This window comes from Anomalospiza imberbis, unplaced genomic scaffold (assembly GCF_031753505.1).
Source record: "Anomalospiza imberbis isolate Cuckoo-Finch-1a 21T00152 unplaced genomic scaffold, ASM3175350v1 scaffold_43, whole genome shotgun sequence".
Taxonomy (NCBI): Eukaryota; Metazoa; Chordata; class Aves; order Passeriformes; family Viduidae; genus Anomalospiza; species Anomalospiza imberbis.
The window spans coordinates 775,133-797,404 of record NW_027100039.1 but is presented as its reverse complement, the minus strand read 5'-3'; the positions used below and the strand labels follow the sequence as shown (position 1 = coordinate 797,404).

At 59.3% G+C, this 22,272-nt stretch overlaps 1 protein-coding gene across 1 annotated transcript; it reads left to right on the top strand.

The window, feature by feature from the left end:
- The first annotated feature begins 170 nt into the window (after nt 1-170).
- Nucleotides 171-21,654, top strand: VARS2 (valyl-tRNA synthetase 2, mitochondrial). Its single transcript, XM_068178415.1, has 24 exons — nt 171-299; nt 1,294-1,360; nt 2,076-2,173; nt 2,275-2,356; nt 3,774-3,893; nt 4,195-4,306; nt 5,136-5,224; nt 6,107-6,197; nt 7,147-7,274; nt 8,307-8,410; nt 8,511-8,592; nt 9,070-9,146; nt 9,870-10,081; nt 12,105-12,175; nt 13,387-13,512; nt 14,391-14,495; nt 15,911-15,979; nt 16,068-16,146; nt 16,621-16,751; nt 17,766-17,918; nt 19,453-19,653; nt 20,067-20,181; nt 20,955-21,127; nt 21,519-21,654. The coding sequence occupies exons 2-24, from the start codon at nt 1,301-1,303 to the stop codon at nt 21,615-21,617; spliced, it is 2,577 nt and encodes an 858-aa protein (XP_068034516.1). The 5' UTR covers nt 171-299; nt 1,294-1,300; the 3' UTR covers nt 21,618-21,654.
- The last annotated feature ends 618 nt before the right edge of the window (nt 21,655-22,272 follow it).

The window sequence follows — 22,272 nt, the reverse complement described above, 5'->3', positions numbered from 1 at the left end:
GGGGGGGGGGTCCAGCCCCACCTGGGGGGGCTCAGATTTTACCTGGGGGGGGGGGGGTCCAGCCCCACCTGGGGGGGCTCAGATTTACCTGGGGGGGGTCCAGCCTTACCTGGGGGGCTCAGATTTACCTGGGGGGGGTCCAGCCCCACCTGGGGGGTCCGGCCCCCCCTCCCCAGCCCCGCTGTCCCCCCCAGGGCCCCGGGGGTGCTGAGCCTGGTGCTGCCCCCCCCCAACGTCACCGGGTCCCTGCACCTGGGCCACGCCCTGACCGTGACCCTGCAGGACGTGCTGGTCCGATGGTCAGCGGGGGGGGATCTTGGGGGGCTACAGGGGGGTTCGGGGGGGCTCGAGTGGGATTTGGGGGGCTCGAGTGGGGTTTGGGGGGCTCGAGTGGGGTTTGGGGGGGTTCGAGTGGGTTTGGGGGGGTTCGAGTGGGGTTTGGGGGGCTGGAGTGGGGTTTAGGGGGTTTTGAGTGGGGTTTGGGGGGGTTTGAGTGGGGTTTGGGGGGCTCGAGTGGGGTTTGGGGGGATTCGAGTGGCGTTTGGGGGGATTGAGTGGGGTTTGGGGGGCTCGAGTGGGATTTGGGGGGATTGAGTGGGGTTTAGGGGGTTTTGAGTGGGGTTTGGGGGGATTGAGTGGGATTTGGGGGGTTTGAGTGGGGTTTGGGGGGCTCGAGTGGGATTTGGGGGGATTGAGTGGGATTTGGGGGGGTTGAGTGGGGTTTGGGGGGATTGAGTGGGGTTTGGGGGGGCTCGAGTGGGGTTTGGGGGGGTTTGAGTGGGTTTGGGGGGATTGAGTGGGGTTTGGGGGGTTTTGGGTGGAATTTGGGAGATTTTGGAGGGGTTTGAGTGGGTTTTGGGGGGCTCGAGTGGGATTTGGGGGGTCTCGAGTGGGGTTTGGGGGGCTTGAGTGTGGTTTGGGGGGGCTCAAGTGGGGTTTGGGGGAGTTCGAGTGGGGTTTGGGGGGGCTCGAGTGGGGTTTGGGGGGTTCGAGTGGGGTTTGGGGGGTTCGAGTGGGGTTTGGGGGGGTTTGAGTGGGATTTTGGGGGGGTTTGGGGGGGTTTGAGTGGGATTTTGGGTGGTTTTGGGTGGAATTTGGGAGATTTTGGAGGGGTTTGAATGGGATTTGGGGGGCTTCAGGGGGTTTGGGGAGTTTTTTGGGGATTGTTTTTTGGGACTATTTGAGGATTGTTTTGTGGGGGTTTTTAAGGGTTATTTTGGGATGGTTTTGGGGTGGTTTTGTGGGGTTTTTAGGAGTTATTTTTTGGGATTATTTTGGGGTTTTTGGGCGCAGGCGGAGGATGCAGGGCTGGAGCGTCCTGTGGGTGCCGGGCACCGACCACGCTGGCATTGCCACCCAGGTGTGTCCCCAAATGTCCCCAAACGTCCCCAAATCCCCTTCCCAACACTCCCACGCTGGCATTGCCACCCAGGTGTGTCCCCAAATGTCCCCAACGCTCCCAAATCCTCCTGAAATGTCCCCAAATGTCCCCAAATCTGCTTGCCCTGTCCCCAGGGATGTCCCCAGTGTGTCCCCAGCGTGTCCCTGCTGTCCCCAGGGATGTCCCCAACGTGTCCCCAGTGTGTTCTCGTGTCCCCAGTGTCCCTAGGGATGTCCCCAATGTGTCCCTGCTGTCCCCAGGGATGTCCCCAACGTGTCCCTGCTGTCCCCAGGGATGTCCCCAACATGTCCCCAATGTGTTCTCGTGTCCCCAGTGTCCCTTGGGATGTCCCCAATGTGTCCCTGCTGTCCCCAGGGATGTCCCCACTGTCCCCAGGGATGTCCCCAACGTGTCCCCAATGTCCCGAATGTCCCCAGGGATGTCCCCAGGGATGTCCCCAACGTGTCCCCGCTGTCCCCAGGGATGTCCCCAGGGATGTCCCCAGTGTCCCCAGTGTCCCCAGGGATGTCCCCAACGTGTCCCCGCTGTCCCCAGGCCATCGTGGAGCGCTGGCTGTGGCTGTCCCCAGTGTGTCCCCACTGTCCCCAGTGTGTCCCCGCTGTCCCCAGGGATGTCCCCAGGGATGTCCCCAGTGTCCCCAGGGATGTCCCCAACGTGTCCCCGCTGTCCCCAGGCCATCGTGGAGCGCTGGCTGTGGCAGCGGCGGCGGCTGCGCCGGCAGGACCTGGGCCGCGCCGAGTTCCTGCGCGAGGTTTGGCGCTGGAAGGAGCGGTGAGGGGACACCGGGGACATCTCGGGGACACCGGGGACGCCCCCCGGGGACGCTCGGGTCGGAGGGTGGCCCCGCGGTGTCACCGCGCTGTCCCCTCCAGGCACGGTGACGAGATCCTGCAGCAGCTGCGGGCGCTCGGGGCCTCGCTGGACTGGAGCCGCTGCGCCTTCACCATGGACCCCGTGAGTGTCCCCAGGTGTCCCCAACGGTCACTGAGCTGTCCCCAGGTGTCCCCAATGTGTCCCCAAGGGGCACTGAGCTGTCCCCAGGTGTCCCCAACGTGTCCCCAAGGGGCACTGAGCTGTCCCCAGGTGTTCCAATCTGACCCCAAAATGTTCCCAGCTCTCCCTGAAACGTCCCCAAAACTGTCCCCAAACTGTCCCCAAACTGTCCCCAAGTGTCCTTTGCTGTCCCCAGAGTATCCCCAGAGTGTCCCTATTGTCCCCATGTCCCCAGAGTGTCCCCATGTCCCCAGAGTGTCCCCATGTCCCATTGTCCCCATTGTCCCCATGTCCCCATTGTCCCCATGTCCCATTGTCCCCATTGTCCCCATGTCCCCAGAGTGTCCCATTGTCCCCAGAGTGTCCCCATGTCCCCATTTTCCCCATTGTCCCCATGTCCCATTGTCCCCATGTCCCCAGAGTGTCCCCATGTCCCATTGTCCCCATGTCCCCAGAGTGTCCCAGTGTCCCCAGAGTGTCCCATTGTCCCCATGTCCCCAGTGTCCCCATGTCCCATTGTCCCTATGTCCCCAGAGTGTCCCCATGTCCCATTGTCCCCATGTCCCCAGAGTGTCCCAGTGTCCCCAGAGTGTCCCATTGTCCCCATGTCCCCAGTGTCCCCATGTCCCATTGTCCCTATGTCCCCAGAGTGTCCCAGTGTCCCCATTTTCCCCATTGTCCCCATGTCCCATTGTCCCCATGTCCCCAGAGTGTCCCCATGTCCCATTGTCCCCATGTCCCCAGAGTGTCCCAGTGTCCCCAGAGTGTCCCCATTGTCCCCATGTCCCCAGAGTGTCCCATTGTCCCCAGAGTGTCCCCATTGTCCCCATTGTCCCCATTGTCCCCATTGTCCCCCTGTCCCCATTGGCCCCATGTCCCCAGAGTGTCCCATTGTCCCCAGAGTGTCCCCATTGTCCCCATGTCCCCAGAGTGTCCCCATGTCCCCATTGTCCCCATGTCCCATTGTCCCCATGTCCCCAGAGTATCCCCAAAGTGTCCCCATTGTCCCCATGTCCCACTGTCCCCATGTCCCCAGAGTGTCCCCATTGTCCCCATGTCCCCAGAGTGTCCCCATTGTCCCCATGTCCCCATTGTCCCCATGTCCCCAGAGTGTCCCCATGTCCCCATTGTCCCCATGTCCCCATTTTCCCCATTGTCCCCATTTTCCCCATTGTCCCCATGTCCCATTGTCCCCATGTCCCACTGTCCCCATGTCCCCAGAGTGTCCCCATGTCCCACTGTCCCCATGTCCCCAGAGTGTCCCCATGTCCCCATTGTCCCCATGTCCCCATTGTCCCCATTTTCCCCATTGTCCCCATGTCCCATTGTCCCCATGTCCCACTGTCCCCATGTCCCCAGAGTGTCCCCATGTCCCCAGGCCTTCTCGCGGGCGGTGACCGAGGCCTTCGTGCGCCTCTTCGGGGCGGGGCTGATCCGGCGGGACGAGCGCGTCGTCACCTGGAGCTGCGCCCTGCGCTCGGCGCTGGCCGACGTCGAGGTGTCCCCAACTGTCCCCAACTGTCCCCAACATCCCCAAGGGTGTCCCCAGGGGGTTCCGACCCGCCCTGGCCGACATCGAGGTGTCCCCAATTGTCCCCAACGTCCCCAAGGGTCACCGGGGGTTCCGACCCGCCCTGGCCGACATCGAGGTGTCCCCAATTGTCCCCAGTATCCCCAAGGGTCACCAGGGGTCCCCAAGGTGTCCCCAGGGAGTTCTGACCCGCCTTGGCTGACATCGAGGTGTCCCCAAGGTGTCCCCAAGGTGTCCCCAGGGGCTCTGACCCGCCCTGCCCCCCCAGGTGGAGCCCCGTGTCCTGACGGGCCCCACGGCGCTGAGTGTCCCCAACTGTCCCCACCCCGTCACCTTCGGTGTCCTCGTCACCTTCGCCTACCCCGTGGAGGGGGACGACGGTGGGTGGCACTGGGGACATCGGGGGTGGCACTGGGGACACCGGGGGTGGCTCTGGGGACAGCCGGGGTGGCACTGGGGACATCGAGGGTGGCACTGGGGACAGCCGGGGTGGCACTGGGGACATCAAGGGTGGCACTGGGGACATCGGGGGTGGCACTGGGGACATCGGGGGTGGCACTGGGGACATCGAGGGTGACACTGGGGACAGCTGGGGTGGCACTGGGGACATCGAGGGTGGCACTGGGGACAGCCGGGGTGGCACTGGGGACAGCCGGGGTGGCACTGGGGACATCGAGGGTGGCACTGGGGACATCGGGGGTGGCACTGGGGACAGCTGGGGTGGCACTTGGGACATCGAGGGTGGCACTGGGGACAGCCGGGGTGGCACTGGGGACATCGGGGGTGGCACTGGGGACAGCCGGCGTGGCACTGGGGACATCGGGGGTGGCACTGGGGACAGCCGGCGTGGCACTGGGGACAGCCGGCGTGGCACTGGGGACATCGGGGGTGGCACTGGGGACAGCCGGCGTGGCACTGGGGACAGCCGGCGTGGCACTGGGGACATCGGGGGTGGCACTGGGGACATTGGGGGTGACACTCGGGACATCGAGGGTGGCACTGGGGACATCAAGGGTGGCACTGGGGACATCGAGGGTGGCACTGGGGACATCAGGGGTGACACTGGGGTGGGGGGTTCAGGGCTCCTGTCCTTGGATGTCACCTGATGTCCCCTGGGTGTCCTCTGAATGTCCCCTGGTGTCCCCTGGGTGTCACCTCAGCGTCCCCCGATGTCACCTGGGTGTCCCCTGATGTCCCCGGTGTCCCCAGGGCTGGAGGTGCCCGTGGCCACCACTCGCCCTGAGACGCTCTTCGGGGACGTGGCCGTGGCTGTGCACCCGCAGGACCCGCGCTACCTGGTGAGGGCGGGGCCCGGCCTGGGGGCGGGGCCTCACCTGGAGGGATGGGGTCCCACCTGGAGGGGCGTGGTCTCACCTGGAAGGGTTCACCTGGAGGGGCGTGGTCTCACCTGGAAGGGTTCATCTGGATGGGCGTGGTCTCACCTGGAAGGGTTCATCTGGATGGGCGTGGTTTCACCTGGATGGGTTCACCTGGATGGGTGTGGTTTCACCTGGATGGGCGTGGTTTCACCTGGAAGGGTTCACCTGGAGGGGCGTGGTCTCACCTGGAAGGGTTCACCTGGATGGGTTCACCTGGATGGGTGTGGTTTCACCTGAAGGGGTGTGGTCTCACCTGGAAGGGTTCACCTGGATGGGCGTGGTCTCACCTGGAAGGGTTCACCTGGATGGGTTCACCTGGATGGGTGTGGTTTCACCTGAAGGGGCGTGGTCTCACCTGGAGGGGTGGGGTCTCACCTGGGGGGGAGGCAGAACGTCACCTGGGGGTGGGACATCACCTGGAGGGGTGGGGCCTTGGGGACCCCAATATTTATTGGGATTGTGGGTGTGGCTTATGCGCGTGGGAGGGGTCTGGCTTCCCATTGGCTGTCCAGGTTTAGCCCCTCCCCTTTTCTGTGCATCCATATATGGGTAAAGGGGCGGGCCTTAAGGTAAAGGGGTGGAGCTTAATTGCTGGGGTGGGGCTTTGCTGCCTTAAATGGCTCAGGGGGTGTGGCCAATGCCTGGGCGTGGCCATCCCACAGCCAGGCAGGGATTGGTCTGCGATGGCTCCACCCACAAATGGGCGGAGCTTACCAGGAGGCTCTTAAAGGGGCCAGTGTGCGTTGGGCGTGGTCAGGGCGTGGCTCGGGGGCGTGTCCCGGCCTGACCCCGCCCCCTCAGCACCTGCAGGGCCGCCAGGTGCGGCACCCGTTCAGCGGGGCCCTGCTGCCCGTGGTGAGCGACCCCAGCGTGCAGCCCCAGCTGGGCACCGGTGAGCCACTGGGAGCAACTGGGAGGGACTGGGAGGGACTGGGAGGGGGTTTGGGGACACTGGGAGGGACTGGGAGGGACTGGGAGGGGGTTTGGGGACACTGGGAGGGACTGGGAGGGGGTTTGGGGACACTGGGAGGGACTGGGAGGGACTGGGAGGGGGTTTGGGGACACTGGGAGGGACTGGGAGGGGTTTTGGGGACACTGGGAGGGACTGGGAGGGACTGGGAGGGGGTTTGGGGACACTGGGAGGGACTGGGAGGAGATTTGGGGACACTGGGATGGACTGGGAGGGGGTTTGGGGACACTGGGAGGGACTGGGATGGACTGGGAGGGGGTTTGGGGACACTGGGTGGGGACTGGGATGGACTGGGAGGGGGTTTGGGGACACTGGGATGGACTGGGAGGGGGTTTGGGGACACTGGGAGGGACTGGGAGGGGGTTTGGGGACACTGGGAGGGACTGGGATGGACTGGGAGGGTGTTTGGGGACACTGGGATGGACTGGGAGGGGGTTTGGGGACACTGGGATGGACTGGGAGGGGGTTTGGGGACACTGGGAGGGACTGGGAGGGGGTTTGGGGACACTGGGATGGACTGGGAGGGGGTTTGGGGACACTGGGATGGACTGGGAGGAGATTTGGGGACACTGGGATGGACTGGGAGGGGGTTGGGGGACACTGGGAGGGACTGGGATGGAGCACTGGGACCAGTCTGGGACTGGAAAGCAAAAAAGGGGTGACCCCGGGTGACAATAGGTGACACAGGTGTGTCCCTGTCCCCAGGTGCGGTGACGGTGACCCCCGGGCACAGCCCCCAGGCCCCGTGGGTGGCACTGGGTGGCACTGGGTGACAGTAGCTCACGGGTGGCAGGCAGTAGGTGACCCAGGTGTGACCCAGGTGTGACACAGGTGTGACCCAGGTGTGACACAGGTGTGTCCCTGTCCCCAGGTGCGGTGAAGGTGACCCCCGGGCACAGCCCCCAGGACCTGGCGCTGGCCCGGGCCCACGGGCTGCCGCTGCTCTCGGTCATCGGGGACGATGGCACCTTGTGTCCCCCGGGCGGGGGGTGGCTGCAGGTACGGCATGCGGTGTCCCCCGAGTGGCCCCAGAGTGGCCCCAGAGTGTCCCCAAACTGGCCCCAGAGTGTCCCCCAAGTGTCCCCAAACTGGCCCCAGAGTGTCCCCAAACTGGCCCCAGAGTGTCCCCAGAGTGTCCCCAAACTGGCCCCAGAGTGTCCCCCAAGTGTCCCCAAACTGGCCCCAGAGTGTCCCCAGAGTGTCCCCAAACTGGCCCCAGATTGTCCCCAAACTGGCCCCAGAGTGTCCCCAGAGTGTCCCCAAACTGGCCCCAGATTGTCCCCAAACTGGCCCCAGAGTGTCCCCAGAGTGTCCCCAAACTGGCCCCAGATTGTCCCCAAACTGGCCCCAGAGTGTCCCCAAACTGGCCCCAGATTGTCCCCAAACTGGCCCCAGAGTGTCCCCCGAGTGTCCCCAAACTGGCCCCGAACTGGTTCTGCAGTGTCCCCAAACTGGCCCCAGAGTGTCCCCAAACTGGCCCCAAACTGGCCCCAGAGTGTCCCCCCAGTGTCCCCAAACTGGCCCCAGAGTGTCCCCCAAGTGTCCCCAAACTGGCCCCAGAGTGTCCCCAAACTGGCCCCAGAGTGTCCCCAGAGTGTCCCCAAACTGGCCCCAAACTGGCCCCAGATTGTCCCCAAACTGGCCCCAGAGTGTCCCCAAACTGGCCCCAGATTGTCCCCAAACTGGCCCCAGAGTGTCCCCCGAGTGTCCCCAAACTGGCCCCGAACTGGTTCTGCAGTGTCCCCAAACTGGCCCCCGAGTGTCCCCAAACTGGCCCCAAACTGGCCCCTGAGTGTCCCCAAACTGGTCCCAGAGTGGCCCCAAACTGGCCCCAAACTGGTTCTGCAGTGTCCCCAAACTGGCCCCGTTGTCCCCAGCCCAGTCTCAATGTCCCCACTGTCCCCCGTGTCCCCACATCCCAGTGGTGTCCCCATTTTCCCCAGTCCCCCCAGTGTCCCCCCAATGTCCCCAAACTGTCCCCACCCCCCTCAATGTCCCCTCAGTCCCCCCCACTGTCCCCTCTGTCCCCAGGGCGTGCCCCGTTTCGAGGCCCGTGCCCGGGTGGTGGCCGCGCTGGCCCAGCGGGGGCTGCTCCGGGGGGTGCAGGACCACGCCATGACGCTGCCGCTCTGCAGGTACACCCAGGTGTCCCCTCAGTGTCCCCTCAGGTGTCCCCTCGGTGTCCCCTCGGTGTCCCCTCGGTGTCCCCTCAGGTGTCCCCTCGTGTCCCCGCAGCCGCTCCGGGGACGTCGTCGAGTTCCTGCTGAAGCGGCAGTGGTTCCTCAGCTGTGGGGACATGGCCCGGGGGGCGCTGCAGGTGAGCTGGGCACACCTGGGGGCACTTGGGGGCACCTGGGATACACCTGGGGGCACCGGGGCACACCTGGGATACACTTGGGCACACCTGGGATACACCTGGGGGCACCTGGGATGCACCTGGGCACATCTGGGATACACCTGGGCACACCTGGGATACACCTGGGCACACCTGGGGGCACCTGGGCACACCTGGGATACACCTGGGCACACCTGGGATACACCTGGGGGCACTTGGGCACACCTGGGCACACCTGGGATACACCTGGGCACACCTGGGGGCACCTGGGCACACCTGGGGGCACCTGGGCACACCTGGGAGGGTCACACACCCCTGAGGAGGAGTCACCTGGGCAGCCAGCAGGTGACACTTTGGGGGGGTTTGGGGACATTTGGGGGGGGGGAGTTGTCCCTCCCAGATGGGCGTGTCCCCCCCGCCTGGGGGCGTGTCCCACCTGAGGGGGGTCACCTGTCGCAGGCGGTGACGTCGGGGAGGCTCCGCCTGGTGCCCAAATTCCACGAGAAAAACTGGAAAACCTGGATGGAGAACGCGGGGTGAGGGGGAGGGGCCAGCTCAGAGGGGGAGGGGCCAGCTCAGAGGGGGAGGGGCCAGCTCAGAGGGGGAGGGGCCAGGTCTGAGGGGGAGGGGCCAGCTCAGAGGGGGAGGGGCCAGGTTTTGGGGGTGGGGTCTCAGGTGTTGGGGGCAGGGTCTCGTGTTGTGGGCGGGGTCTGGGGGCAGGGGTGGAGTCACATCTGTTTGGGGCGTGTCCCAAGTGTTGTGGGCGGGGTCGTAGGGGTGGGGTCTCACCTCTTCTGGGCGTGTCCCAAGCATTGTGGGTGGGGTCTCAGCTATTTTGGGCGTGTCCCAGGCATTACGGGCGGGGTCTCAGGTGTTGTGGGTGGGGTCTCAGCTTCTCTGGGCGTGTCCCATGCGCTGTGGGCGGGGTCTCAGGTGTTGTGGGCGGGGTCGCAGCTATTTTGGGCGTGTCCCAGGCACAGTGGGCGGGGTCTCAGGTGTTGTGGGCGGGGTCTTAGCTGCTCTGGGCGTGTCCCAGGTGTTGTGGGCGGGCTCTCAGCTGCTCTGGGCGTGTCCCAGGTGCAGTGGGCGGGGTCTCAGGTGTTGTGGGCGGGGTCTCAGCTGCTCTGGGCGTGTCCCAGGCGCTATGGGCGGGGTCTCAGGTGTTGTGGGCGGGGTCTCAGCTGCTCTGGGCGTGTCCCAGGTGTTGTGGGCGGGGTCTCAGCTTCTCTGGGCGTGTCCCCGAATCCCCTCCCCCGCAGGGACTGGTGCCTGTCCCGCCAGCTCTGGTGGGGCCACCAGGTGCCCGCGTACCAGGTGAAGGGCGGCCACCAAGGTCCCCAAGGCGGCCACCGAGGTGGCCAGGGGGGTCCCCAGGAGGGGCCCTGGTTCGTGGGGCGCAGCGAGGCCGAGGCGCGGGCGGCGGCCGCGGGGGCCCTGGGCTGCCCCCCCGAGGAGCTGCACCTGCAGCAAGGTGAGAGGGGTGGAGGGGGACCCAAAACTGGGGAAATTCTGATTTTTTTGGGGATTTTTGGGTTTTTTTGGGGGTTTTCTGGGGGGTTTGTGCAGTTTTGGGGGCTTTTTTGAGGGCTTTTTTTGGGTTTAAATGTGAAATTTATTCCCCCGAGGAGCTGCACCTGCAGCAAGGTGAGAGGGGTGGAGGGGGGACCCAAAACTGGGGGGAATTCTGATTTTTGGGGGTTTTTAGGGTTTTTTTGGGGGGGGTTGGGGGTTTTTTTGGGGTTTTTTTGTGATTTTTTTGGGCTTAAATGTGATATTTTCCCCACCCCGAGGAGCTGCACCTGCAGCAAGGTGAGAGGGGTGGAGGGGGTCCCAAAACTGGGGGAAATTCTGATTTTTTTGGGTTTTTAGGGTTTTTTGAGGTTTATTTGGGGTTTATTTGGGGCTTTTGGGGGTTGAAACGTGGTATTTCCTCCCCTCCCCAGGAGCTGCACCTGCAGCAAGGTGAGGGGGGTGGAGGGGACCCAAAACTGGGGAAATTCTGATTTTTTGGGGTTTTTAGGGTTTTTTTGGGGGGTTTTGGGTTTTTTTTGGGGGGGGTTTTTTGTGCCTTTTTTGGGCTTAAATGTGATATTTTCCCCACCCCGAGGAGCTGCACCTGCAGCAAGGTGAGAGGGGTGGAGGGGGACCCAAAACTGGGGGAAAATTCTGATTTTTTTGGGATTTTTGGGTTTTTTTGGGAGGTTTTGTGCAGTTTTTGGGGGCTTTTTTGAGGGCTTTTTTGGGTTTAAATGTGAAATTTATTCCCCCGAGGAGCTGTACCTGCAGCAAGGTGAGAGGGGTGGAGGGGGACCCAAAACTGGGGGAAATTCTGAATTTTTGGGGTTTTTTGGGGTTTATTTGGGGTTTTTGGGGGTTAAAATGTGATATTTTCCCCACCCTGTGGAGCTGCACCTGCAGCAAGGTGAGAGGGGTGGAGGGGGTCCCAAAACTGGGGGAAATTCTGATTTTTTTGGGTTTTTAGGGTTTTTTGAGGTTTATTTGGGGTTTATTTGGGGCTTTTGGGGGTTGAAATGTGGTATTTCCTCCCCTCCCCAGGAGCTGCACCTGCAGCAAGGTGAGGTTGGTGGAGGGGGACCCAAAACTGGGGGAAAATTCTGATTTTTTTGGGATTTTTGGGTTTTTTTGGGAGGTTTTGTGCAGTTTTGGGGGGCTTTTTTGAGGGCTTTTTTGGGTTTAAATGTGGAATTTATTCCCCCGAGGAGCTGCACCTGCAGCAAGGTGAGAGGGGTGGAGGGGGACCCAAAACTGGGGGAAATTCAGAATTTTGGGGGTTTTTTGGGGTTTATTTGGGGTTTTGGGGGGTTAAAATGTGATATTTTCCCCACCCTGTGGAGCTGCACCTGCAGCAAGGTGAGAGGGGTGGAGGGGGGACCCAAAACTGGGGGAAATTCTGATTTTTTTGGGGTTTTAGGGTTTTTTTGGGGGGGGTTGGGGGTTTTTTTGGGGTTTATTTGTGCCTTTTTTGGGTTTAAATGTGATATTTTCCCCACCCCGAGGAGCTGCACCTGCAGCAAGGTGAGGTTGGTGGAGGGGGTCCCAAAACTGGGGGAAATTCTGATTTTTTTGGGATTTTTGGGTTTTTTGGGAGTTTTTGTGCAGTTTTGGGGGGCTTTTTTGAGGGCTTTTTTGGGTTTAAATGTGGAATTTATTCCCCCGAGGAGCTGCACCTGCAGCAAGGTGAGAGGGGTGGAGAGGGACCCAAAACTGGGGGAAATTCTGATTTTTTGGGGTTTTTTGAGGTTTATTTGGGGTTTATTTGGGGTTTATTTGGGGCTTATTTGGGGCTTTTGGGGGTTGAAACGTGGTATTTCCTCCCCTCCCCAGGAGCTGCACCTGCAGCAAGGTGAGGTTGGTGGAGGGGGTCCCAAAATTGGGGGAAATTCTGATTTTTGGGGGTGGGGGATTTTTTTGGGGTTTTTTTTTGGGGTCCCCTGGTGCCGTTTGGTGACGTTTGGTGCCACCCCTGTCCCCAGACCCCGATGTTCTGGACACCTGGTTCTCCTCCGCCCTCTTCCCCTTCGCCGCCCTGGGCTGGCCCGAGCAGGTGAGACCCCGATGTCCCCAATGTCCCCAAGTGTCCCTCAGTGTCCCCCCAATGTCCCCAAGTGTCCCCAATGTCCCCTCAGTGTCCCCAATGTCCCCTCAGTGTCCCCAATGTCCCCAATGTCCCCTCAGTGTCCCCAAGTGTCCCCAATGTCCCCTCAATGTCCCCTCAGTGTCCCTGATGTCCCCAATGTCCCCAATGTCCCCAATGTCCCCTCAGTGTCCCCCCAATGTCCCCAAGTGTCCCCAATGTCCCCAAGTGTCCCCAAGTGTCCTCAAGTGTCCTCAAGTGTCCCCAATGTCCCCTCAGTGTCCCCAAGTGTCCCCCATGTCCCTCAGTGTCCCCAATGTCCCCTCAGTGTCCCCAAGTGTCCCCAATGTCCCCTCAATGTCCCCTCAGTGTCCCTGATGTCCCCAATGTCCCCAATGTCCCCAAGGTCCCCCCAATGTCCCCTCAGTGTCCCCAATGTCCCCTCAGTGTCCCTAATGTCCCCAAGTGTCCCCAATGTCCCCTCAGTGTCCCCAAGTGTCCCCAAGTGTCCCCAATGTCCCCAAGTGTCCCCTCAGTGTCCCTCAGTGTCCCCAAGTGTCCCTCAGTGTCCCTCAGTGTCCCCAGGTGTCCCCTGTGTCCCCAGAGCCCTGAGTGTCCCCCAGTGTCCCTCGTGTCCCTCATTGTCCCCTGTGTCCCCAAGTGTCCCTCACTGTTCCTCAGTGTCCCCTGTGTCCCCCATGTCCCCAAGTGTCCCTGAGTGTCCCCCAGTGTCCCCTGTGTTCCTCAGTGTCCCCAAGTGTCCCCTTTGTCTCTCAGTGTCCCCAATGTCCCCAATGTCTCCTCAGTGTCCTCAAGTGTCCTTCACTGACCCTGAGTGTCCCCAAGTGTCCCCTATGTCCCCAAGTGTCCCTGAGTGTCCCCAAGTGTTCCTCAGTGTCCCCAAGTGTCCCTGAGTGTCCCCAAGTGTCCCCTCAGTGTCCCCAAGTGTCCCCTGTGTCCCTCACTGCCCCTCAGTGTCCCCAATGTCCCCTCAGTGTCCCCAAGTGTCCCTGAGTGTCCCCAAGTGTCCCTCAGTGTCCCCAAGTGTCCCCTGTGTCCCTCACTGCCCCTCAGTGTCCCCAAGTGTCCCTGAGTGTCCCCAAGTGTCCCCTGTGTCCCCAAGTGTCCCTCAGTGTCCCCAGGTGTCCCTGAGTGTCCCCAAGTGTCCCCTGTGTCCCCAGGGTCCCGAGCTGAGCCGGTTCTACCCCACGTCGCTGCTGGTGACGGGCAGTGACCTCCTGTTCTTCTGGGTGGCCCGGATGGCCATGCTGGGCCAGCAGCTGACGGGACAGCTGCCCTTCGAGCAGGTCACCGCTGTCCCCAGCTGTCCCCAAGGGTCCCTGAGGGTCCCCAGATGTCCCCAAGGGTCCCCAAGGGTCCCCAGGTGTCCCCAAGGGTCCCAAAATCCCCCAATCCCCAGGGGCTTTGGGGTTTCTTGTTGTGTCCTCGGTGTCCCCAACTGTCCCCAGGTGTCCCCAAGGGTCCCCAGATGTCCCCAAGGGTCCCCAGATGTCCCCATGGCTCCCAAAATCCCCCAATCCCCAGGGGTTTTGGGGCTTCTCGTTGTGTCCTCGGTGTCCCCAAGGGTCCCCAGGTGTCCCCGCGTGTCCCCTGCGTTCTCTTTTCCCCTTTCCCAGTGGCTGATCCTTTCCTGGGGTGTCCCTGATCCCATTTTCGGGGTCCCCAATCCCATTTTTGGGGTCTCTCTCCCCATTTTGGGGTCCCCAATCCCATTTTTGGGGTCCCTATCCCCATTCTTAGGATTCCCATCCCCATTATCGGGGTTCCTCTCCCCATTTTCGGGGTCCCCAATCCCATTTTTGGGGTCCCTCTCCCCATTTTAGGGGTCCCCAATCCCATTTTTGGGGTCCCCATCCCCATTTTCAGGGTCCCTCTCCCCATTTTCGGGGCCCCCAATCCCATTTTTGGTGTCCCCAATCCCATTTTTGGTGTCCCCATCCCCATTTTCTGTGTCACTCTCCCCATTTTCGGGGTCCCCAATCCCATTTTTGGGGTCTCTCTCCCCATTTTGGGGTCCCCAATCCCATTTTTGGGGTCCCTATCCCCATTCTTGGGATCCCTATCCCCATTTTCAGGGTCCCTCTCCCCATTTTCGGGGTCCCCAATCCCATTTTTGGGGTTCCCGGCCCCGTTTTGGGGTCCCAGTGTCCCCCGTCCCCCCCAGGTGCTGCTGCACTCGCTGGTCCGGGACCCCCAGGGCCGCAAAATGAGCAAATCCCTGGGCAACGTCATCGACCCCCGCGACGTCATCGGGGGCGCCACGCTCCAGGTACCCCAAAACCGGCCCCAAAAAAAACCCCCAGACCCGGAAACCCCAAAACAACCCAGATCCTGGAACCCCCAAAATCCCCAGATCCTGAAATGCAAAAAAAAAAAAATTAAAAAAGACCCCAAAATCCTCAGACCCTGAAACCCAAAAAACCCCAAAATCCCCAGACCCTGAAACCCAAAAAACCCCAAAATCCCCAGACCCTGAAACCCAAAAAACCCCAAAATCCCGACCCTGAAACCCAAAAAACCCCAAAATCCCCAGACCCTGAAACCCAAAAAATACCCCAAAAAAAACCCAAAATCCCCAGACCCTGAAACCCCAAAAAAAACCCAAAAAAACCCAAAATCCCCAGACCCTGAAACCCAAAAAAATAAAAAAAAACTCAAAATCCCCAGACCCAAAAAGACCCCAAAATCCCCAGACCCTGAAACCCAAAAAATACCCCAAAAAAAACCCAAAATCCCCAGACCCTGAAACCCAAAAAAAACCCCAAAAAAACCTCAAAATCCCCAGACCCTGAAACCCAAAAAAATAAAAAAAAAATTCAAAATCCCCAGACCCAAAAAACCCGAAAATCCTCAGACCCTGAAACCCAAAAAAAACCCAAAAAAAACCAAAATCCCCAGACCCTGAAACCCAAAAAAAAACCAAAATCCCCAGACCCTGAAACCCAAAAAAAACCCAAAAAAACCCCAAAATCCCCAGACCCTGAAACCCAAAAAACCCCAAAAAATCTCAAAATCCCCAGACTCTGAAACCCCCCAAAAAAAAATCAAAAAAACCTCAAAATCCCCAGACCCAAAAAACCTCAAAATCCCCAGACCCAGAAACCCAAAAAACCCCAAAATCCCCAGACCCTGAAACCCAAAAAAAAACCCCAAAAAAACCCCAAAATCCCCAGACCCAAAAAAAACCCCAAAAATTCTTGGGCCTGGGGTGGTTTTGGGGTGGTTTTTTTTGGGGTGTTTTTTGGGATGTTTTTTTGGGGTGGTTTTTATGTTGGTTTTGGGATAATTTTGGGGGTTTGGGATCATTTTGGGGTGATTTTTTGGGGTGATTTTGGGATGGTTTTGGGGTGATTTTTTGGGGTAATTTTGGGATGGTTTTGGGGTGGTTTTTGGGTGATTTTGGGGTGATTTTTTGGGTGATTTTGGGGTGGTTTTGGGGTGATTTTTTGCGGTGGTTTTGGGCTGGTTTTGGGGTAATTTTTTGGGGTGATTTGGGGATGGTTTTAGGGTAATTTTAGGTTTTTGGCGTAGTTTTGGGATAATTTGGGGGGGTTAGGATCATTTTGGGGTGATTTTGAGCTGGTTTTGGGGTGGTTTTTGGGTGATTTTGGGGTGATTTTTCAGGCTGGTTTGGAGGTGATTTTGGGGTGATTTTGGGGTGATTTTGGGGTTTTGCTTCCCCAGGAGCTGCAGGAGAAGCTCCAGACCCGAACCCTGGACCCGCAGGAGCTGCAAGCGGCCCAAGAGGGGCAGGTGAGACCCCCAAAAACCACCCAGAGCCCCCCAAAACTGACCCAGGACCCCCCAAAAATCCCCCCTGAGCCCCCCAAATCCCCCCCAGAGGCGGCAGTTCCCACAGGGGATCCCCGAGTGCGGCGCCGACGCCCTGAGGCTGGCCCTGAGCACCCACAACGCCCACGGTGAGACCCCCGCCCCAAGTACCCCAAAATCCCCCTGGGACCCCCCCCAAATCCTCCTGAACCCCATAGGGACCCCAAAAATCCCCCCGGGACCCCGAAATACCCCAAAATCCCTCTGGGACCCGCCCTTTTAAATCCCACTGAACCCCATAGGGACCCCAAAACTCCCCCTGGGACCCACCTAAATCTACCCAGGAACCCCCAAACCCCCCTGGGACTCCCCTAAATCACCCCGAAATCCACCATGGGACCCCCAGATCCCCCTGGGACCCCCCCCCACCCCCAAAATCCCCAGGGACCCCGAGTCCCCCTGGGACCCCGCCGGGGCGGGCACTGGGAGGGTTCTGGGAAGGAGCTTGGGGCAACTGGGAATTACTGGGAGAAGCCTCTGTGGGCACTGGGGTGGGTCTGGGGGCGTTATTGGGGGGGGTCCCATGGTGCTCCCCCTGACCCCAAACCCCCCCCCCCACCCAGGCCCCGAAATCCGCCTGGGCGTGGCCTCGGTGCTGACTCAGCGCCGCTTCTGCAACAAGGTCTGGAACGCGGTGGGCTTCGTGCTGAGGGCCCTGGAGGGGGAGAGGGGCCCCCCAAAGCCCCCCGAGGAGGTAACAGGCACCCCAAAAGCGCCCCCAAAACACCAGGGGGCCTCGAAAACCCCACGGACCCCAAAAAACACCCCTGGAAACCCAAAAACACCGCAAAAACCCTCCTGAGGAGGTACCAGAGACCCCAAAACCACCCCAAAAACCCCAGGGACACTAAAACACCCCTGGAACCCCAAAAGTACCCCAAAAACATCGGGGACCCCACAACCCCCCCTGAGGAGGTACCAGAGACCCCAAAAACACCCCAAAAGCGCCCCTGGAAACCCAAAAACACCCCAAAAACCCCGGGGGCCCCATAAACCCCAGGGACCCCAAACACACCCCAAACCCCGCCCCTGAGGAGGTACCAGAGACCCCAAATACCCCAGGGACACCAAAAACACCCCAAAAACATCCCTGAAACCCCAAAAACACCCCTTGAGCACCCCCAGGGACCCCCAGACTCCCCCATGCCCCCAATCCCAGGTGGTCCCAGTGGCCCCCCAGCTCTGAGCCCCCTCCCCAATCCCAGATCCCTCTCAAATTTTGGTTATTTTCCCCCCCAAATTCCCGTCTTTCCCCTCAAATTCCCATTTTCCCCCCAATTCCCATTTTTCCCCAAAAATTCCCGTTTTTTCCCCCCAAAATTCACGTTTTTCCCAAATAAATCCTGTTTTTCCCCTATATTCCCATTTTTCCCCAAAAATTCCTGTTTTTCCCCCCAAAATTCTCGTTTTTTCCCCCCAAATTCCCGTTTTTTCCCCCCAATCCCAGGTGGTCCCGGTGGCTCCCCTGGACCGCTGGCTGCTGGCCCAACTCTGAGCTCCCTCCCCAATCCCAGATCCCCCCAAATTCCCATTTTTCCCCCTAAATTCCCATTTTTCCCCCTACATTCCCGTTTTCCCCTCAATTCCCCTTTTTCCCCAAAAATTCCTGTTTTTCCCCCCAAAATCCCATTATTCCCCAAAAGTTCCCGTTTTTTCCCCCCAAAATCCCATTATTCCCCAAAAATTCCCGTTTTTCCCCCAATCTCAGGTGGTCCCGGTGGCCCCCCTGGACCGCTGGCTGCTGGCCCGCCTGGCCGCGGCGGTGGCCGAGTGTGGCCGCAGGCTGGAGGCCCTGGAGGTGCAGGGGGCCCTGGCCGCCGTGCAGAGCTTCTGGCTGCGCTGCCTCTGCGACGTCTACCTGGTAGGGCACCCCGAAAACGGGCACCCCGAAAAAACGGGGAATCCCAAAAACGGGGAATCCAAAAAAAACGGGTTATCCCAAAAATGGGTTATCCCAAAAAAACGGGGAATCCCAAAAAAACGGGTTATGCCAAAAACGGGCGCCCCAAAAAAACGGGGTATCCCAAAAACGGGGAATCCTAAAAAAACGGGTTATCCCAAAAACGGGCGCCCCAAAAAAATGGGGTATCCCAAAAAAAGGGAATCCCAAAAAAACAGGTTATCCCAAAAACGGGCGCCCCAAAAAAATGGGGTATCCCAAAAAAAGGGAATCCCAAAAAAACGGATTATCCCAAAATCGGGCGCCCCAAAAAAATGGGGTATCCCAAAAAAAGGGAATCCCAAAAAAACGGATTATCCCAAAAACGGGCGCCCCAAAAAAATGGATTATCCCAAAATTGGGTTACCCCAAAAAAAGGGAATCCCAAAAAAACGGGTTATCCCAAAAAAACGGCTTATCCCAAAAATGGGTTATGCCAAAAAAAGGAGAATCCCAAAAAAACGGGTTATCCCAAAAACGGGTGCCCCAAAAAAACGGGGTAGCCAAAAAAACCCAGGGTGTCCCAAAAATGGGCACCCTGAAAATGGGCACCCCAAAAAAATGGGGTGGCCCAAAAACGGGCAAACCAAAAACAGGCATCCCAAAAAAACGGGGTATCCCAAAAATGGACACGCCAAAAATGGGCACCCGCAAAAAAACGGGATATCCCAAAAATGGGCACCCCAAAAAACGGGGGTGTCCCAAAAACGGGCACTCCAAAAACGTGTATCCCAAAAATGGGCTTTCTAAAAATGGGCAACCCGAAAATTGGCCGCTCTTAAAGCAGGCACCCCAAAAAATGGGAGTTCTGAAAAATGGGCACCCCAAAACCTGGGCACCCCAAAACCTGGGCACCCTGAAAATGGGCACCCCGAAAACGGGCACCCATTTTGGTGTCTCTTCCCCCAAACCCCGCTCCCTGTCCCCATTTCGGGGTTCCTGTCCCCATTTTGGGGTTCCTGTCCCTATTTTGGGGTTCCTGTCCCCATTTTGGAATTTCTGCCCCTGATTTCGGGGTTCCTGTCCCCATTTTGGGGTTCCTGTCCCTATTTTGGGGTTCCTGTCCCCATTTTGGTGTCTCTCCCCCCAAACCCCGCTCCCTGTCCCCATTTTGGGGTTCCTGTCCCTATTTTAGAATTTCTGTCCCAATTTCGGGGTTCCTATCCCCATTTTGGGGTTCCTGTCCCCATTTTGGAATTTCTGTCCCGATTTCGGGGTTCCTGTCCCCATTTTGGGGTTCCTGTCCCCATTTTGGGATTTCTGCCCCTGTTTCGTGGTTCCTGTCCCCATTTTGGTGTCTCTCCCCCCGAACCCCACTCCCTATTCCCATTTTGAGGTTCTTGTCCCCATTTTGGGGTTCCTGTCCCCATTTTCAAGTTCCTGTCCCCATTTCGGAGTTCCTGTCCCCGTTCCGGGTTTTCTGCCCCCAAAACCCCTCTCCCTTGTCCCCCCCCAGGAGGTGGCCAAGGCGTCGCTGCGCTCGCCGGAGCTGCGGGCCGGCGCCCTGGCCACGCTGGCGGCCGCGGCCGAGCTGGGGCTGCGGCTCCTGGCCCCCTTCGCCCCCTTCGTGGCCGAGGAGCTCTGGCAGCGCCTGCCCCGCGCCCCCCCCGCGCCCCCCACCCTCTGCAGGGCCCCCTTCCCCGACGCCCTCCAACTGGTGAGCGCTGGGGGGCACTTTGAGGGGTGGGGGAAGGGTTCTGGGTGGGTTTGGGGGATCCCCAGGGGGAATTTGGGTGGTTTTGGAGGTACCCCAGGGGGGTTTTGGGGCCCTCGGGAGGTTTTGGGTGTTCTCAGGGGGGGAGGGGTCATTTTTGGGGTTCCTGGGGGGGTTTTGGGTGGTTTTTGGGGCCCTTGGGTGGTTTTTGGGGTTCCCCGGGGGGTCCCTGGGTGGTTTTTGGGGTTCCCGTGGGGTGTTTTGGGTGGTTTTTGGGGTTCCCCGGGGGGTCCCTGGGTGGTTTTTGGGGTTCCCGTGGGGTTTTTTGGGTGGTTTTTGGGGTTCCCCAGGGGGGGTTTGGGTGGTTTTTGGGGTTCCCCGGGGGTCTCAGCCCCCCCCGTGTCCCCCCTCCCCAGGCTCACTGGCGCAGCCCCGAGCTGGAGGCGCAGGTGGCCGCCATGCTGGATCTGGTCCGGGCCGTGCGGGGGCTGCGCGAGACTCTGCGGCTCGGGGGGGCTGCCCGCCCCCCAGGTGAGCCCCGGGGGGAAAGGGGGGACGGGACCGCGGCTCCCAGCGTGCCCCGGGGCGGCCAGGGGGGTGGAGGGGACTACAAATCCCAGCATGCCTTGGGAGGGAGCCCAGATGGCTGATCAGAATGGACTACAAATCCCAGCATGCCTTGGGGGGGAGCCAAGATGGCTGATCAGAATGGACTACAAATCCCAGCATGCTTTGGGATGCTAGCGGGAACTACAAGTCCCAGCATGCTTTGGGGAAAAACCAAGATGGCTGCCATTGGCGGGAACTACAAGTCCCAGCATGCTTTGGGGGGAAACCAAGATGGCTGCCATTGGTGGGAACTACAAGTCCCAGCATGCTTTGGGGGAAAACAAAGATGGCTGCCATTGGTGGGAACTACAAGTCCCAGCATGCTTTGGGGGGAAACAATATGGCTGCCATTGGCGGGAACTACAAGTCCCAGCATGCTTTGGGGGAAAACAAAGATGGCTGCCATTGGCGGGAACTAAAAGTCCCAGCATGCTTTGGGGGAAAACCAAGATGGCTGCCATTGGTGGGAACTACAAGTCCCAGCATGCTTTGGGGGAAAAACCAAGATGGCTGCCATTGGTGGGAACTACAAGTCCCAGCATGCTTTGGGGGGAAACCAAGATGGCTGCCATTGTTGGGAACTACAAGTCCCAGCATGCTTTGCGGCATGGCCATATCCCAGCATGCCCCTCCCTGCCCCAAGATGGCGCCCCCTATGGTGGCAGCCATGTTGTGGGCGTGGTTCCCCCCCACAGTGCTGGTGCAGTGCCCGGAGCCGGCTCGTGATTGGCTGGAGCCGCTCGGCCCCGCCTTCCGGACGCTCTCAGGGGCGGGGCCTGTGCAGTTCCTCCCCCTGGGGGCGGAGCCTGGGCCAGGCTGGGTGGGGGCTCCCGCGGCTTCCGGAACCTTCGTGCACCTGCGGATCCAGGTGAGGGCGGGGCCGGGTGAGGGCGGGGCCGGGTGAGGGGGGGAATTTGGGGCTCCCAGGGGGGTTTTGGGGGTCCCGGTGACGTTCTGGGGGTCCCGGTGACACTTTGGGGGTCCCGGTGACACTTTGGGGGTCCCGGGGGATGTTTGGGGGGCCCAAGGTGGTTTCGGGGGTCCTGGGGTGGGTTGGGGGTCCCCGGGGGGGTTTGGGGGTCCCGGCCCCCCCTCGGTGACACTTTCGGGGTTCCCCAAAGGGCGCCTGCGCTGCCTCAGGGGGTCCCTTCCCACCCCCCCCCAGCTCGTTAATCAGCGCGGTTAATTAGGCCGGGGATGGGGGGCGGGGCGGCCTCGTTAGCGCTGCCCTGATTGCTCATTAACCCCTCCCCCGCCAGGGCCAAGCTGGAGCGGAGCCTGGGGGGGGGTGGAGACCCCCGGGACCCCCCCCCGGGGACCCCCAGCTCCGGGAGGGGCCGGGGTTCGTGAATAAATAAATTAATGTTAATTTATCAATTTAATAAAGTGCGTGAAATGAAATAAAATTGTCTGGGTTTGTCCAATCAAATAAATAAAGTAAATTTTAAAAAAATAAAATAATTTTTAAAAAGTAAAATAAAATGCTTTTGTGTTTATGAATAGATAAATTAATGCTGATTTATCAATTAAATCAAGTGAGTGAGATGAAATAACGAGGTCTGCGTTTGTCCAGTAGAATAAAAAATAAATAGATAATTAAAATGCTTTCAGGTTTGTGAATAAGTAAATTAACGTTAGTTTATCAATTAAGTAAAGTGGATTAAATGAAATAAAGAGGTTTGGGTTTGTTCAATAAAATTAATTAAGTAATTTTTAAAAAATAAAATAAAATAAAGAAATAAAATAAAATGCTTTTGGGATTGTGAATAAATAAGTTAACGTTGATTTATAAATTAAATAAAGTTAAATAAATGGAAGAAAATTGCCTGGGTTTATCAGTAAATGAAAAAAAATGCTTTTGGGTTTATAAATAAATAAATTAATTAATGCTTATTTATGAATTAAATAAAGTGAATTAAATGGAAAGAAAAAACCTGGTTTTGTCAGTAAATACAATAGTGTTTATTTATAAAATAAATAAAGGGGGTTAAAGCACAGAAAATGATCTGGGTT